General features: G+C 51.9%; 1 protein-coding gene across 1 annotated transcript in view; it reads right to left on the bottom strand.

Moving 5' to 3' along the window:
- LOC138247416 (trypsin-like) overlaps positions 1 to 984 on the bottom strand; it is a 76,258-nt gene extending 75,274 nt beyond the window's left edge. The window contains exon 1 of the mRNA XM_069202052.1: positions 904 to 984. Coding sequence (XP_069058153.1) covers positions 904 to 946 — 43 coding nt within the window. The 5' untranslated portion in view covers positions 947 to 984. The remainder of the gene's footprint in view (positions 1 to 903) is intronic.
- Positions 985 to 18,743: the final 17,759 nt, after the last annotated feature.

Here is an 18,743-nt window from a genome sequence, read left to right as displayed (position 1 = left end):
TTAAGGTGCAAGAGCTAAAAATACGGTTCTTTGTTTACAACAGAAACACTGATGAAACATAATGTAGTTTTGTAATGATCTATCTTATACAAAGTACATTTTGTGGTACAAAAGTAATGCTATTTATAACAGCTGCTGTGCAGTTGTCACATTTTCTGAAGGAAATGGGAGGATTTCCACCCTGTGCCAAACACACCTTCCTCCCCCTAATTAACTTGTGCATTAGGTGCAGTAAACCAGGTAATTCCTACAGATGTAGGTTTTCTAGAAGAAAATGCAGCATTGTGTCCACTAATCGGCATATTTTCTTTTGCCACCCAACTCTGAGTAGAGCCAAGAATATCTTGTAAGCCCGCCCGAAGGTGCGTGAGAACAAGCCAGGTGTGAGTCAGAAACTGTCACTCATGAATTCAAAAAAATAATTTGCAATAGTTGTGTTGCTCTGCCATTTGCTCACACAATGACGACTGTTAGAAATGTTCTTATATGTCAGCAACTCTTTAAGTACACTTCGAGGAATCCCTATTGTACATGACTGCACTTTGCAAACTAGAATCTTACACGCATACCCATGATTGTCGCTTTTAGTGATAATTAAACTCATGGATACACACTAATAAAATAAATAGACCTGTTCTTAATTGCTACAGTGAAAGCGAAATTCCGCACAACATATTACAGGGTAGGTAGTGGGGTTTGACTTCAATTTCTTTACATGGATAAATATAAAAGTTTTATCAACAGGTTACATTTATGGGAAGCGTTTGCTAGGTTCAGTAATCAATAATATATGAGAGCTTACACCCTGTTCCACGTGGAATAGTTAAACTTTTCTTTATTCTAGGTTACCTTATAAAAACACACTCGCCCACTTCCCCTCACACACTGCCCGCCCCCTCCTACCTCCTATCACGAGAAGAAGGGCGGCGGCGGCTGCTTCCTTCATGGCTGCAAAGGCTTCTGGCAGTGCTTTAGACCCTGCTTCACGTCTCCAGAAGTGGTTCACTTTATCAGATTACATTACTGGTTAATGATTAGCAACTGGTGCAGCAGTTTGTCTTCAAACACCCACCTCAGGTATGCACTCACCAAACATTTAACAGCTGAATCCTGTAACACTGCTGACAGTTGCACCAATGACGCCTACAGTACTGATCAGTTCAGAAGGTTTAGAAACTTTTCAGCATCGGGATAATGTCATAAGGTCAAACTTCTCCATGAGTGCCAATATCTTGTTGTGCTTTAAACCACCTTGCATACTTGTGAGAAAGTGGATGATTAGTTGTGGGAGGTGGTACCCCACTGTTAGACCTGTCAGCATTCGGGTGGTCTTTCCCCAAACTTTTTGCCTTACTCCTTAATTTTTGCTGAGATCGTTTTTTTTACTTTAGGACTTTACCAATGCTGACCCATGCTAAAGTGTGGGGGCTCACTCCCCAGTACATGGTGAAATAGGCTTAGACTCAATTGGCACTTTCATGTAGGTGTAAGTCACCAGTAAAGTGGTACTACATTACTCAGGATCTGAAAATTACATGTCAATGGTGGGCCTGCAGCACTGATTGTGCTACTCACTGAAGTAGCTTTTTAAATATGTCTCAGACATGCCAGCCTGTGTGTGTAGCATAGACTTCCATTTCGACCTAGCTAAATATACCTTTTGTCAGTCCTAAACATTCCTTTTTAATACTTTTAACTTTCACAAGTCCTGGTAGTGAAAAAATCTTAAACAGTTTTTTCACTACGACAAGGTCTGCCTCTCCTACAGGATAACATTGGTTTATTTTATTACATTTAATAAGTGATAACTGACAAGTGGAATCAGTTAGAAACATCAAGTTTAGTGTCTAAAGAATTATGGTATAAAACCCTCATTAGTGGTTGTCATATCCCGTGCTGCCTGCACGGTTTGTACCTCTGCAACTCTCCTTGTCTGATGCCTTCTCCTATCCATCCCATCCACTTTCCATGCAACAACCTAGTGTTAATGGACATTAGGTCCCAAATTTAAGAAAAGTTAGAGCTGGCTTTGCCCCATTTTTCAAACACAAAGTGGAGCCTCCTCACCTTGCCTCGTATTACGACAATGATATGCAAGGTAGGTGTTCCCTCCTAAAAATTACGCTAGCGCCAAATTTACAATCCGACAGAAAAATGATGCACGCCTAGGATCGGGCCGAAAAAATGACTCTAATTCAGATTAGTGTAAAAAATGTAATGCTTGGCCAGACCAGGCATTGAAATGAGGCCCAGCCACATTTACATAAGGAAAACACAGAGAAGGAACGCTGGCAAACAAATGAACAACATGGACCTGTTACTGATACAGCTTGGCACCCCGAGAAGACAACAGCAATTATGTCAAGTGCCACCAGCATCACCGCAGAAACCACAAACACCACCACTGCAGCCTCAAAGCCAGCACAGAAGGAGAGAAAGAATATTTCACATACATGCATCCATCCTTGGCCTCAGGGACAAAGAGGTCTTCAGACTATATCATTTCAAGCGGTAGTCCATCATACTGTTGCTCTACCACATTGCTCCTGACATCACAGAAAGAGGGGAAAGTCCTACAACCATACCATCTGTTAGACTTTTCATCCTGGGTGTGGTCTCCCTTAACTTTTTGCCTCTGTTTCCCAGGTTGTTGATGTGTGCTGGACTCTGTTTTTGCTGTTTTTGTTACTCCAGGAACTTTACCACTGCTAACCAGTGCTAAAGTGCAAGTGCTCCTTTACAAAATGTGTATGTAATTGGCTTATCCATGATTGGTATATTTGATTTACTAGTAAGTCCCTTGTAAAGTGCACTAAAGGTGCCCAGGATCTGTAAGGCAAATGCTACTAGTGGGCCTGCAGCACCGGTTGTGCCACCCACATAAGTAACTCTGTAATCATGTCTCAGACCCGCCACTGCAGTGTCTGTGTGTGCAGTTTTTAAGTGTAAATTCGACTTGGCAAGTGTACCCACTTGCCAGGCCTAAACCTTCCCTTTTCCTACACGTCAGGCACCCCCAAGGTAAACCCTAGGTAGCCCCAAGGGCAGGGTGCAGTGTATGGTTAAGGTAGGACATATAGGCCCTCATTACAACCCTGGCGGTCGGTGTTAAAGCAGCAGTAATACCGCCAACAGGCCGGCGGTAAAATAAATGGGATCACCACCACAGCAGAAACCGCCAACACCAACACATACAGCCACTTTAACACTCCAACCACCACAGCGGTAGCAACAAACACTGCGGCCAACACACAGGCCACCCCATTACAACCCGCCCATCCACCAGCTTTTCCGGGGCGGTAGCAAAGCCATCAAAAGCACGGCGGAAACAGTACGCAGAAGGGGAACCACTCACCTCTCGACACTTAACGAAGAGCCAGTACATGATGGAGCCCGAGCTGCAGGTCCTCTCCATGCTGGTCTACCTCCTCATCTACCAGGAGTACGAATGGCGGAGGCGATGAGCACGGTGAGTACTGCACCCAGTACACAGGGGAGGGGGGAGGAAAAAGAGAGTGACACACACATGCAACACCCCCACTCCCACTCTCACCCACAACACCATACACACAGAACGCAAGGACAAAATTAATAGAGTCAAATCAGTGATATTTTGAAAATAGTCAGATATATGTAATAATTTTGAAAACAGTATTTGCAAAAATATACAATATGTACATAAGGCGGTACATTGTCCACTCAAAATGTCAGTGGACCACTGGGCCAAAACTCATAGGCCAAGCACACACTTGACTCCTGCTTCAATACAGAGAGAACACTGTATGGGCATCAGGTCAAAAACACACAGGCAACTTAGGGGGTATGGAAGGGGGGGCACCTCAGCCGGAAGATGGAATAATGCCACTGCTCCCGGAGGGGGCTCCATGCCCACAGCGATGTCCTGGGGAGTGCAAGGCCACAGTCTCTCACGTGGGTGGTTTGCCCACTGCTTGGTCCTGGGAATTGCAAAGCCACAGTCTCTCTAGTGGGTGGTTTGCCCACTGCTTGGTCTTGGGGAGTGAAAGGCACAGTCTCTCAAGTGGGTGGTTTGCCCAATGCTTGGTCCTGGGGAGTGCAAGCCACAGTCTCTCAAGTGGGTGGTTTGCCCAATGCTTGGTCCTGGGAAGTGCAAAGCCACAGTCTCTCTAGTGGGTGGTTTGCCCACTGCTTGGTCTTGGGGAGAGCAAAGCCACAGTATCTCTAGTGGGTGGTTTTCCCAATGCTTGGTCCTGGGGAGTGCAAGGCCACAGTCTCTCAAATGGGTGGTTTGCCCATCGCTTGGTCCTGGGAGTGCAAGGCCACAGTCTCTCCAGTGGATAGCTTCTCCACTGGTTCTGGAGGGGGCTTTGTGCCCAGTGTGCTTTATCCTGCCAAGGATAGGGTGAGTGGATGACTTTCTCAACTGGTTCTGGAGGGGGCTTTGTGCCCAGTGATGCAACGCTTGGGGTGTGGCAGTTCACAGTACCTCACCTGGGTGTCTGAGGCACGGGATTTGCAGGGACCAGGTTGCAAGATAGTCCATGGAGGCAGGGCTAGACTCCATCCGGCGGCGGCTACGGCTGCAAACTGGTGGTAGTGCTGGTGCTGGTGGGGGTGCTGCAACTGGTGGAGGGAGGCTCCAGCTCTCCTCCTGCAGCCTTGGACGGCTGCCCACTGGGGCTGCTGCTACTGGTAGTGGTGCTACTGTCAGCAGTGCAGGTGGTGGTGCTTGCGGCGGTGCCTGCGGCAGTGCTAGTGGTGGTGTAGGTGGCGGTGCTGGCTGTGGTGCAGGTGCCGGTGCTGCCAGTGGTGGAGGAAGGTGCCAGCTCTTCTCCTGCAGCCTCAGATGGCTGCCCACTGGGGCTGCTGCTGCTGACAGAAGTGGTGCTTGCGGCGGTGCACGTGGTGGTGCAGGTGGCGGTGCTTGCAGCGGTGATTGCGGTGGTGCTAGCAGTGGGGCTGCTGACGTACTGGCTGTGGTGCAGGTGGCGGTGCTGGCGCTTGTGCTGGTAGCCACCAGGCCTTCACCTGTAGCATCGGATGGCTGAAGTGCCTTGGCTGGTGTTTTCTGCCCTTTCCTCACCTTGTCAGATGATGGTGTGACCTTGGGTCTGGCAGCTGGAGTCTTTGAGGTGGCCATGCTGGTTGGTTGTGGCTTCTTGCCCTTGCTGGATTCTGTCCCCCTCTTCACCTTGCCAGGTGGCTGAATGGCTTTGCTATTGGCAGTGGTTGGTGGCTCATTGGCTGGGCTGACGGGTGCCCCCTTGAGCCTCTGATAGCTGCAGGAACCACAGCGGATGTCGACTTAGTGGCTGAGGTGCTGGGCTGGGTTCTGGCCACCCTGGCCCGAGGGGAAGCTTGGGGGGGGGGGTTAGGGAGCAGGTCAATGTTTGCCAGGAAAAGCTTCTTAGGGACACTGGGGCGGGAAGAGGGAGAGGATTTGGGAGTTGAGGAAGAGGGAGTGGTTGTAGGAGGTGTCTGTCTGCTGAGTTTGGGTGCAGGTGCATGGGCTGGATGCTGTTGTGAGGTGGATGGCTGTTAGGTGGGTGGGTGCTTGCGTTTGTGTACTTTGGGAGGAGGGGTCACAGACACACTGGGAGAGGACACAGGGGACGTGTGCATGGATCTGGGGGTGGTGACTGCCAGTGAGGGGTGTGTTGTGATGGGCATGCTGGTGATGGAGGTAGTGGATGAGGATGTAGTGCATGCAGGTGTGAGTGGAGACACTACTGTGAGGGAGGTGGACAAGGATGAGGAGGGGGACACAGTGGAGACAGTAGATGCTGGTGTGTCTGCATGGCGCTGGTGCTTGTGTGAGTGCCTGTGAGTTGACGTGTGTTGCTTGTGTTTGCCTGAGACACATTTGTGTGTTGATTTGGGTGAATGCTGGTCTGAAGGTGTGCTTGGGATAGGCTGGGGTTGAGGGGATTGGGACTGGGTAGAGGAAGTTGGAGGGGGAGGGCTGGAGACAGGGACAATGGCTGCCATCAGTGGGGAGGCCAGAGCCTTGAAATGCTCTCTGTTGGGCCGCCACGCCAGAGTGACTGCCCTCCAGGTATGCATTTGTTTGTTGAAAATGCCTCTCGACACCCTGGAAGGCATTCAGAATGGTTGACTGCCCCAACAGTGAGGGATCTCAGGAGGTCAATAGCCTCCTCACTGAGGGCAGCAGAGCTGACTGGGGAAGGGCATGAGGTGCCTGGGGTGAAGGAGATGCCCACCCTCCTGGGTGAGCGGGCACAGGAAACACACTGAGGGACTGCTGGGAGGGCGGTGCTGAAAGGGGGGGTGGCTGTTGTACCTGTTGTTGGGGTGGGCACAGAGGTGTCCGCCACCTCCAGGGAGCTTCCTTCGGAGGAGGAGTCCCTGTCTGTAGTGTCCCCTCCTGTCCCTGTTGTGGTGCTCCCCTCGCCCTCTTCCCACTGGTGCCCTCATTGTTGGTGGATTTGGCCTCCAGACCAATGTGGGATGCAGCTCCCTCCGTCATCAGTGCCTCTGCTCCTCCGCCAGATGATGCTAATGCACACCAGGACAGGGTGACAAAACAAAAAAGGCCGGAGAGTCAGAGGATACACTTGGTCAATGCAAGCAACACTGCTACCATTGGCATACACAACACACAGGGAGCAGCCCTATGCACTAGGCCATGCACTACCAGTTACTAAGACAGACACCAGCCCATGGGGTACAATGCCTAACGCCATTAGCTGCACACCTGAAACCCACAGGACCCTGCACAGTAGTAGATGCCCACTAACACTATTGGGGTTGGAGTGCTTCAGAGCCTGCCCAACAAGGGACCTAACCTGCCATGTTCGCCCTGGCCTAGGGGCACCCACAGTACGACAGGCACCCCTTCCTCGTTGGGAGGCCAGCCCCAGCTGGGCCTCCACTGCCTTCCTTGCCCAGGGGCGCAGGTCCTCCCACTGTTTCCGGCAGTCGGTGCACCGCCTGTCAAAGACCCCACAGGGTCCGCACCTCCTTGGCAATGGCACGCCAAATACCCTTTTTCTGATGGGCGCTGACCTGCATGGAAAAGACAGCAGAAAAGAGAATTAGTTAACTGTCCAGACCGTTACACTCCTGACCCACCAGATCCCTCCCATCCCCTAAAGCACATACATTGACCACCATGCAGCACTCTGGCCAGGACGCCTTAGCCCCCCCTACATGTGGCTTACACAGACAGCAATCCATACATTCATGGCCCACGCATCATGCTCAGTGTACTCACCTGTTTGTCTGGAGGACCATAGATTAAAGTGTACTGGGGTAGGACCCCATCCACCAGTTTCTCCAACTCCTCCGCAGTGAAGGCAGGGGCCCTTTCCCCAGACACATGAGCCATTGTCGCTTCCAAACACAGGTCACAGCAGCACTTGCAGTGTAGGTTCTCTACTGTTGAAGGTCAGGTAGCAAGTGAGTGAATAGATGGAAAATGGTGGTCACATCCACTGCGGTGCGTACCGTCACCGCCGGTGTACATCACCATTGGCTCCTGGAACCCATAGGCCAAAATGATAACCAATACAAAGTTGTGCGGTGGTCGTTGACCGACTAGCGCAAAGGCACACAACACCAGCAGAATTACCTCATTTCCACTTGTCCCTCCTCACTGGTCAGGCAGCTGCCATTTCAGGGGGGCACAGGCCATGGCACCTAACTACGTCACAGCATACATTGACAGAGCAACTGACTCTCGGATTCACATATAGGTTCTGTAAAGGAAAAGATGCAAAATTATTTCAATTGATGTGTGAATATGACCCTCTGCTCACCATTTTCCTCCATAGGCTCCAACCGCTGAGGAGGAATATGAGATGACTACATCCTCCGGTGTACAGACCCCTTGTGGACTTTGCGACAATGGAAGACAGATACATTATCCTAACATACAGACTTGATCGGGCCACAATCCAAGAACTGTGTGCCCAGTTGGAGCCAAATCTGATGTCAGCTATCCGCCAGCTCACAGGTATACCACCTCTAGAGCAGGTCCTGTCACTGCTCCATTTCCTGGCAAGTGGTTCCTTCCAAACAACAGTGGCCATGGCATCATGGATGTCTCAGCCAATGTTCTCCAACGTGTTGACCAGAGTGTTGTCAGCCCTGCTGAAACACATGTGCAGCTACATCGTATTCCCCCAGGTGGAGGATTCAGCCACAGTGAAAGCTGAATTTTATGCCCTGGGACATATCCCCAACATCATTGGTGCCATTGATGGTACACATGTGACATTTGTCCCCCCCGGAGAAAGGAACAAGTGTTCAGGAATAGAGAAAGCTATTACTCTATGTAGGAGGCTGGCCTGGCTTATAGTGGGAAACCTGATGGTACTTATACCTTGTGCAAGTTCCAGTTATCCCTTATTAGTAGATTAGTAGTGTTCTAGCAGCTTAGGCTGATAGAGGTAGCTATAGCAGAGCAGCTTAGTCTGAACTAGGAGACATGCAAAGCTCCCACTATACCACTTATATAGCACTATAGCATAAGAATCACAATACTCAGAGTTACTAAAAATAAAGGTACTTTATTTTAGTGACAATGTGTCAGAAATATCTCAGAGGATATACTCCCTTAGGAGGTAAGTAAAATACACAAAATATACACACCAACCAAAGTCAGGTATGTAAACAGAAAAGTAGTGCAAACACTAGAATGCAATAGGATGCAATAGGCCTAGGGGCACCACAAACCATATACTAAGAAAGTGGAATGCGAACCACTTAGGGACCCCAGGCCTAGTGTAGTGTGTAGAGGGTCGCTGGGAGTGTAAGAGAACACTAAGGGTGTCCAAGATACCCCACCCCAAGACCCTGAAAAGTAGGAGTAAAGATACCCTACTTCCCCAGAAACACACTAAAGTTGTGATAGGAGATTCTTCAAAGACCACAACTGACTGCAAAGCACTAAAGACGGATTCCTGCACCTGAGGACCTGTAAAAGAAGGGGACCAAGTCCAAGAGTCACAAAAGTGTCCAGGGAGGCAAGAGCCCACTAAACCCCAGATGAAGGTGCAAAATGGCTGCCTCTGGGTGGAAGAAGCTGAAAATTCTGCAACAACAGAAGATGCCAGGAACTTCTCCTTTGCACAGAAGATGTCCAATGGTGTGCTGGAGGATGCAGAGTTGTTTCCACACAGAAAGATGGCAAACAGGCCATGCTAGCAGCAAAGGTCATGGTTGAAGAAAATGGGTTCTGCCAGGGCCCAGGAAGGACCAGGAGGTCGCCCCTTGGAGGAGGAGACAGAGGGGGCACTCAACAGCACAGAGAGCCCATGCAGAAGCAGGCAGCACCTGCAGAAGCACTTGAACAGGGGTTCAAGAAATCTGAGCACAGCAGTCATCTCAACACTACAAAGGAGAATCCCACAAAGCCGGTGGTCAACTCAGTGAGTTGAGCAATGCAGGACGGTGTGCTGGGGGCCTGGGCTATGCTGTGCATGCAGGATTCCTTGCAAAACTTCACAGAAGCCCTAGCAGCTGCAGTTCACACAGTACACAGGATTACTGTCTGGCGTGGGGAGGCAAGGACTTACCTCCACCAAATTTGGACAGATGGACCACTGGACTGTCGGGGTCACTTGGATCCAGCTCCTGTGTTCCAGGGACCACGCTCGTCACGGTGAGAGGAGACCCAGAGGACCGGCGAAGCAGAAGTTTGGTGCCTGAGTTAGCAGGGGGAAGATTCCGTTGACCCACGGGAGATTTCTTCTTGGCTTCCAGTGCAGGGTGAAGGCAGACAGCCCTCAGAGCATGCACCACCAGGAAGCTGGCAGGATTAGGCACTACAATGTTGCTGGTAATCGTCTTGCTAATTTGTTGCTGTTTTGCAGGCGTCCTGGAGCAGTCAGCGATTGATCCTTGGCAGAAGTCAAAGAGGGAGATGCAGAGGAACTCTGGTGAGCTCTTGCATTCTTTATCTGACGGGAAACCCACAGGAGAGACCCTAAATAGCCCTCAGAGGAGGATTGGCCACCTAACCAGGTAAGCACCTATCAGGAGGAGTTTCTGACGTCACCTGCTGGCACTGGCCTATCTGAGGTCTTCATTGTGCCCTCACACCTCTGCATTCAAGATGGCAGAGGTCTGGGGCACACTGGAGGAGCTCTGGGCACCACCCCTGGGGTGGTGATGGACAGGGGAGTGGTCACTCCCCTTTCCTTTGTCCAGTTTCAGGCCAGAGCAGGGGCTGAGTGATCACTGAACCGGTGTAGACTGGTTTATGAAAGGAGGGCACCATCTGTGCCCTTCAAAGCATTCCCCAAGGCCAGGAGAGGCTACTCCTCTCAGGCCCTTAAAACCTATTTCCAAAGGGAAAGGGTGTAACACCCTCTCTCAGAGGAAATCGTTTGTTCTGCCTTCCTGGAACTGGGCTGCCCAGACCCCAGGAGGGCAGAAGCCTGTCTGTGGGTTGGCAGCAGCGGTAGCTGCAGTGAAAACCCCAGAGAGCTAGTTTGGCAGTACCCGGGGTCCATGCTGGAGCCCTGGGGATGCAAGGGATTGGCACCCCAATACCAAATTTGGCATGGGGGGACAATTCCATGATCTTAGACATGTTACATGGCCATATTCGGAGTTACCATTGTGAAGCTATATAGGTATTGACCTATATGTAGTGCACGGGTGTAATGGTGTCCCCGGACTCACAAAGTCCGGGGAAATTGCACTGAACTATGTGGGGGTACCTTGGCTAGTGCCAGGGAGCCCTCACACTTAGTAACTTTGCACCTAACCTTCACTGAGTGAGGGTGAGACATATAGGTGACTTATAAGTTACTTAAGTGCAGTGTAAAATGGCTGTGAAATAATGTGGACATTATTTCACTAAGGCTGCAGTGGCAGTCCTGTGTAAGAATTGTCTGAGCTCCTTATGGGTGGCAAAATAAATACTGCAGCCCATAGGGGTCTCCTGGAACCCCAACACCCTTGGTACCTAGGTACCATTTACTAGGGAATTATAAGGGTGTTCCAGTGTGCCAATCAGAATTGGTAAAAATGGTCACTAGCCTGCAGTGACAATTTTAAAGACAGAGAGAGCATAAGCACTGAGGTTCTGGTTAGCAGAGCCTCAGTGACACAGTTAGACACCACCCAGGGAACACATTCAGGCCACAAACTATGAGCACTGGCGTCCTGGCTAGCAGGATCCCAGTGAGACAGGCAAAAACAAACTGACACACAATTAAAAATGGGGGTAACATGCCAGGCAAGATGGTACTTTCCTACAACATTGTCCTGCCTTTTGTACATATTGTATATTTTGTAAATACTGTTTTTGAATTATTAACATATTTCTAACTATTTCAAATATAACACTCATTTTAATCCATTCCTTTTGTCCTTGCGTTATTCCTGAGGGTTATGGGGTATATATGTAATGTTGTTGCATGTGTTTGTGTGTATGGTGTTGAGGGTGAGGGTGGGAGTGGAGGTGTTGCATGTTGCATGTGTGTGTCACTCTCTTTTCCCTCCCTCCTCCCCTATGTGCTGGGTGCAGTACTCACTGTATTTGTCGCCGCCGTTGTTGGTACTCCTGGTATATGAGCAGAAACACCAGCATGGGGAAGACCTACAGCTCGGGCTCCATGGCGTCCTGGTTCTTCCTTGAGTGTCGAGAGGTGAGTGGTTTCCGTTCAAAGTACTGTTTTCGCTGTGCTTTTGATGGCATGTGTACTGCCCCGGAAAAGCTGGCTGATGGGTGGGTTATAATGGGGTGCGCAGTACATTGTCTTCCGCCTGGCTGTAGGCGGTGACCGCCGTGGTGTTTGTTGATACCGCCGTGGCGGTCGGAGTGTTAAAGTGGCTGTATCTGTTGGCGGTTTCTGCCATGATTCCATTTTTAAAACCCTGGCGGTCGGTGTTAATGCAGCGGTATTAACCTGCAGCGGGTTAACATTGGACCCTATGGGTCCCAGGAGCCAATGACGAAGTGCGCCGGCGGTGATGATACGCACCGCCACGGACGTCACCGCCGCAGACGTGACCGCCATTTTCTATCTGTTCAATCACTCGATACCTGATCTTCGTCAGGAGAGGACCTACACTGCAAGTGCTGTTGTGACCTCAGTCTGGAAGAGACAATGGCTCGTGCGTCTGGGGAAAGGGCCCCTGCCTTCACTGCACAGGAGTTGGAGAAGCTCGTGGACGGGGTCCTCCCCCAGTACACACTACTCTACGGTCCTCCAGACCAACAGGTGAGTACATAGGGTGCAAGTTGTATGGGCTATGCCTGGTTGGAGAGGGCTGGATGTAAGTATGGATGTAAGTAGGAAGGGGGCAGAGTAATGCGAGCATGAAGGACTGTGAATGCATGAGCCACATGGCAAGGGTAGGGATGTGGGCCACTCACTTCGACGGTGCAGTTGTTAACAACTTTTCTTCTTCCCCTGTACATTTCATGTAGGTCAGTGCCCACCAGAAGAAGGATATATGGCGTGCCATCACCAAGGAAGTCCGGACCCTGGGGGTCCACCAGAGACAGAGCACCCACTGCCGTAAAAGATGGGAGGACATTCGCCGCTGGAGCAAGAAGACGGCGGAGGCTCAGCTGGGGATGGCCTCCCAACGTGGGAGGGGTGCCTGTCGCACCATGACCCCCCAGATCCTGGCAGTGGCCTACCCTGAGTTGGATGGGCGCATGAGGGCATCACAGCAGACACAAGGGGGTGAGTACACTCACAATTTCATGACTTTGCGTGAAGTGGAGGGGTCTGGGTGGGGGAGGAGGGCTGTGGGTTTCCCCAGGGCGAGTTCCGTAGGCTAGGCCCCTCCGTAATGCAGGCAATGTGCCACTCCACCCCACCTCTGTAGAGTGCCAAAAACAGGTATACATGCCCCTGTGTCATCTATGTGGGCAGGTGACACTCATAGGCAAGTAGGCCATATCCCAGGAACTGCATCTGTAGAGGCCAAGAGCACGGCGTAGTGCATGGGGCTGCTGTGTCTGTATTGTCCGCCAACGGTAGCGGTAAGCCATGCACTCATCCAGTCTTTCTTCTGTTTCCCCACCCCTTTTTGTGGTCTCCCTGTTCTTTTGTGCATCAGCATCATTAGGCAGAGGTACAGGGGCACTGGAGCACGAGGGGGCTGCGTCCCACATGGCCATGGAGGGCCACACCACGGACTCCGAATACACCAGTGGGACGGAGGGCGAGGGGAGCTTCACAGCAGTCAGCGGATCAGCAACCAGCGACACGGACTCGTCCTCCGATGGGAGCTCCCTTGTGGTGGCGGCACCATCTGTGCCCCCCACTTCTACAGGTACAGCCGCCACCCCCCCTACCAGCACCGCCCTTCCAGCAGCCCCTCAGCCTTCACCCCGTGCCCGCTCATCCAGGAGGGTGGGCATCACCTTTGCCCCAGGCACCTCAGCCCCTGCCCCTGTCACCCCTGCTGCCCTCAGTGAGGAGGCCATTGACCTCCTCAGGTCACTCACTGTTGGGCAGTCTACCATTGTAAATGCCATCCAGGTTGTAGAAAGGGAGTTGCAACACACCAATGCATTCCTGGAGGGCATTCATTCTGGTCAGGCTGCCCATCATGGAACTCTGCAATCTCTGGCCTCAGCACTGATGGCAGCCATTGTCCCTGTGTCTAGCCTCCCCCCTCCAACTTCCTCCACCCAGACCCAATCCCCTATACCCCAGCCTATCCCAGGCACACCATCAGTCCAGCCTGCACACACCTCACCACACAAGGGCAGCTCAGGCAAACATAGGCACCACACATCCCTCAGGCACTCACACAAGCATCACCCACATACAGACACAGCAACATCCACTGCCTCCACTGTGTCCCCCTCCTCGTCGTCTCCCTCCTCCCTCCCAGTGTCGTCTACACTCTCACCTGCATGAACTCCCACAACAGCCACTAGGATTCGCACCAGAACACCCAGCAACACACCCGCTCACCTGCACTCACCACCCCCACTACCATTTACATGTCCCCTGTGTCCTCTCCCAGTGTGTCTGTGACGCCCCCTCCCAAAGTACACAAACGCGGGCACACACACCCAACATCCATCCACCTCACGACAGCCTCCAGAACATGCACCTGCACCCAAATCACCCAAAGTTACACCTCCTACAACCACCTCCTCTTCCTCCACTCCCAGACCCCCTCCAGCTACCCGTCCCAGTGTTCGTCAGAAAATTTTCCTGAGCAACCTTGACCTCTGTCCCATCACCCCCCCTCCAATTCATAGGTCCCGTAGTAGCACCTCAGCCAAAAAGATTCCGGTACCACTGGTGCCTGTTCGAGGTATGTGGAGTGCACCGGGCACCAGGGCAGCCAGTGTGACACGGAGCCAAAGCACTGCCAGTCCACCCACTGTGAAGCACCAGAAGTTGGACAGTGCCCGACGGGAGAGGGGAAAGACACCTGCCGGCAAAGCCGCCCACAAGGGACCCGGGGGGGAGTGTCGAGTCAGCTGTGACTCCTCCCAAGGTGGTGAAGGGGCAGAAGAAGTCTCCAAAGTCTGGGAAGAGCAGCACGGAGGAGAAGGCCGCCATCCTCCCCGCTGCCCAAGTCGCCACCGCCAGCCCCATCGTCACTGGTCAGGAGACCACCGCCAGAGTCAGTGCCCAGGAGGGCAGCACTATCGTCACTGGTCAGGAGACCACCGCCAGAGTCAGTGCCTAGGAGGGCAGCACTATCGTCACTGGTCAGGAAACCACTGCCGGAGTCAGTGCCCAGGAGGGCCATGGCACACACCGCAGCACAGGTCAGAGACAGCAAAGTCAAGCACCGCTGAACAGGGCAAAGACCGCCATGGCAAGCACCACTGAACAGGGCAAAGACCACCATGGCAAGCACCCCTGAACAGGTCAGTGTCAGCAAAGTCAAGCACCGCTGAACAGGGCAAAGACCGCCATGGCAAGCACCGCTGAACAGGGCAAGCACCGCCAACTCAAGCACCGCTAGCCCATGAGCGGCAGGGGCAGTGACGGAACAGGGACCGTCACGGGGTGAGTGATGCACTCTGGGCACCAGTCCCCCTCCAGAACCAGTGGAGACATGCATCCACTCCATCTATCCTTGGCAGGATGAAGCACTCTGGGCACCAGTCCCCCTCCAGAACCAGTGGAGACATGCATCCACTCCATCTATCCTTGGCAGAATGAAGCACTCTGGGCACCAGTCCCCCTCCAGAACCAGTGGAGACTGTTATCCACTTTAGAGACTTTGGCTTTGCACTCCCCAGCATGGTACAGTGGGCAACCCACCCACTGTAGAGACTTGTGAGACTGTGGCTTTGCATTCCCCAGGATACAGCAGTGGGCAAACCACCTACTGCAAAGACTTGTGAGACTGTGGCTTTGCACTCCCCAGGATACAGCAGTGGGCAAACCACCCACTGCAAAGACTTGTGAGACTGTGGCTTTGCACTCCCCAGGATACAGCAGTGGGCAAACCACCCACTGTAGAGACTTGTGAGACTGTGGCTTTGCACTCCCCAGGATACAGCAGTGGGCAAACCACCCACTGTAAAGACTTGTGAGACTGTGGCTTTGCACTCCCCAGGATACAGCAGTGGGCATGGAGCCCCGTTGTGGATCTGGCGTGGTGCAGTCATCCGGCTGAGGTGCCCCCCCTTCCCTTCCCCCTGAGGTGCCTGTTGTATTTCTATCTGTGCCCCTGCAGTGTTCTCTCCATTCCAGGACAGGTATGGTGTGTGGGCCTCACCCATGCATTTTGGGCCCAGTGGTCCACAGACATTGAAATGTGCATAGCTGTACTACTAATCGTGATGTATATATTTGGAATGTTTATATATTGATGTGTATACGAGCAAACTGTTTTTTGATGCATTACAATGGTTGAACTCATTTCCTTTTGTCTTAGCATTCTTCCGGGGGTGTTGGGGGTTGTTACTGTGATGTTCGAAAATGCATTGGTGTGTGTGTTGTAGTGGGTGAGGGTCGGGTTAGAGGTGGGGGTGTTGCATGTGTGTGTCCGTGACTTTTGCCTCCCCCCTCCCCTATGTCGTAGGTGCAGTACTCACCGTTGTCTTCGGCGACGCTGTTGCTGATGTTCGTAGAGGAGCAGGAAGACAAGCGCAGGGAGCATTTGGAGTTCCGGCTGAAATGTCTGTTTCCGCCGTGTTTTTATCCTCTGTGAATCTGCCCCGGAAAAGGTGGCGGATTGGCCTGTTGTAATACTGTGGGCGGTACTTTGTCTTCCGCCTGTCTGTAGGCGGTGACCGCCGCGCTGCTTGTCTGTACCGCTGTGGCGGTCGGAGTGTTAAAGTGGCTGTCTATGTTGGCGGTTTCCGCCACGGTCATAATTCCCTTTTTTTTCCACCGGCCTGTTTGCGGTATTACTGCTGCTTTAACACCGTCTGCCAGGGTTGTAATGACCCCCTTTATATCCCTTTTCAGTGATATCTCTACATTTACTTATTGCATCTTTGATCCTGTTTGACCTGCATTTATCTGGATAAATATTATATATTTTTCTAAACACTGTGTGGTGTATTCTTGTAGTGCTATATGGTGGTATTGTATGATTTATTGCACATTGCCTTCTAAGTTAAGCCTGACTACACAGTGCCAAGCTACCCAAGGGTGGGCACAGGATAGTTTGGACTGTGTGTTACTTTCCCTGTCTAAAGTGAGAGTCCTTGCTTGGACAGGGGGTAACCTGACTGCCAACAAAAGACCCCATTTCTAACAGTCTGGTTGAGAGATTCAACCGCACCTTGAAAGGCATGATTATGGGTCTGTCAGAGCCCTTGAGGCGGAAGTGGGACGTCCTCTTGCCATGCCTTTTGTTCGCCTCCAGGGAGGCGCCTCAAAAGGGACTTGGGTTTAGTCCCTGTGAGCTCATCTATGGCCACCCTGTGAGGGGACCTTTAAGTCTGGTCAAGGAGGCTTTGGAAAAAGCTCCTAGTAAACCCCCCAGGATGTATTCAGCTAGATGCTGGTTTTGAGAAACCAGACTGCCCGCTTCAGGAGTCTCGCACAGGAGATCCTGGAAGCAAGCAAGGATGACATGAAACGCTGGTATGACCAGAATGCCACCCTGGTTGAGTTTCAACCTGGACAAAAAGTGTGGGTGATGGCACCAGTGGAGCCTAGGGCACTCCAGAACAAGTGGACTTGGTCATTTGAGGTGGTGGAGCGCAAGAGTGAAGTCACCTACCTGGTGGACTTGCAGTCTCCAAGGAGGGTCCTGCATGTCAACCGCCTCAAGCCACACTTTGAGCGGACTGAACTGTCCATGCTCCTTGCAACAGATGATGGGGTGGAGGAGGAGAGTGAGCCTCTTCCTGACATCCTGTCTGCAGGAGAGAAAGATGTGTTTGTGGAGGGAGTGATCCTCTCCACCTCCTGGACTGAAGAGCAGCAGAGTGATTGTCACCACGTGTTGGGACAGTTCGCCTCACTGCTTTCCCTGATCCCAGGGGTCACACACTTGTGCACACATGATTTGGGACAGTCCACCCATTAAACATAAGGTGACTGACAGGGGCAGGGCTTGCATTGAGGATGAAGTATCCAAAATGTTAACTCCAGGGGTTATTGAGCACTCCAGCAGTCCTTGGGCCAGCCCAGTGGTATTGGTCCCAAAGGCTGCTGCACCTGGTGCCACTCAGGTTCTCTGTGGGCTACCGGGGACTCAATGCGGTCAGCAAGACTGATGCACATCCCATCCCTCGAGCTGATGAGCTCATTGACCGGTTGGGAGCTGCCAAGTACCTCAGTACGTTTGACTGAACATCTGGGTACTGGCAGATTGCCTTACTGAGGGGGCCAAGGAGAGGTCAGCATTCTCTACCGCAGATGAACACTTTCAATTTAAAGTGATGCCACTTGGGATGAAGAATGCCCCTGCCACCTTTCAGAGGTTGGTCAACCAGGTGTTGGCTAGGATGGATGAGTTCAGTGCTGCCTACCTGGATGACATTGTTTTGTTTCACATGGAGGAACACCTGCAACACCTCTGGAAAGTGTTAGAGTCCCTGCAGAAGGCAGGCCTCACTATTAAGGTGAGCAAGTGCCAAATAGGGCAGGGTTTGTGGTGTACTCAAGACACCAGGTGAGGAGTGGCCAGGTGGCACCCCTACAGACAAAGATTTATGCCATTCTGGCTTGGGAGCCTCCCAAGACCCAGACTGAAGTGAGAGCCTTCTTAGGTCTCACAGGATACTACAGGAGGTTTGTCAACGGGTATGATACCATTGTTACCCCCCTGTTTGAGCTGACTTCTAAGAAGAAACCCAGGATGGTGAGCTGGACAAAGGCTTGCCAGAACGCTTTTGATGCCCTGAAGGCTGCCATGTGCACAGCACCTGTGATGAGGGCACCTGACTACTCCAAGGAGTTTGCTGTGCAAGCAGATGCCTCAGAGCATGGTATTGGAGCAGTACTCTCACAGCTTAATGAAGAGGGCCTAGATCAACTCGTAGCCTTCATTAGCAGGAGGTTACTTCCCATGGGACGTAGGTGGAGTGCCATAGAATGTGAATCGTTTGCTGTGGTCTGGGGGCTGAAGAAGCTAAGACCCTACTTGTTTGGGACTCACTTCCGGGTTCAGACCGACCACAGGCCCCTCAAATGGTTAATGCAGATGAGGGGTGAGAATCCAAAACTGTTAAGGTGGTCCATTTCCATACAGGGGATGAACTTTACAGTGGAACGCCGTCCTGGTACAGAACACGCCAATGCTGATGGTCTGTCCAGGTTCTTCCACCTTAGTCATGAGTACTCCCATGAGGTTGGGTAGTTGATCCCCACTTTCAGCTGAGGGGGACACGTGAA

Source organism: Pleurodeles waltl, chromosome 7, assembly GCF_031143425.1.
Source record: "Pleurodeles waltl isolate 20211129_DDA chromosome 7, aPleWal1.hap1.20221129, whole genome shotgun sequence".
In the NCBI taxonomy this organism is placed as follows: Eukaryota; Metazoa; Chordata; class Amphibia; order Caudata; family Salamandridae; genus Pleurodeles; species Pleurodeles waltl.
The sequence above is the reverse complement of the archived record's forward strand: the minus strand, read 5'-3'. Positions and strand labels throughout refer to the sequence as shown.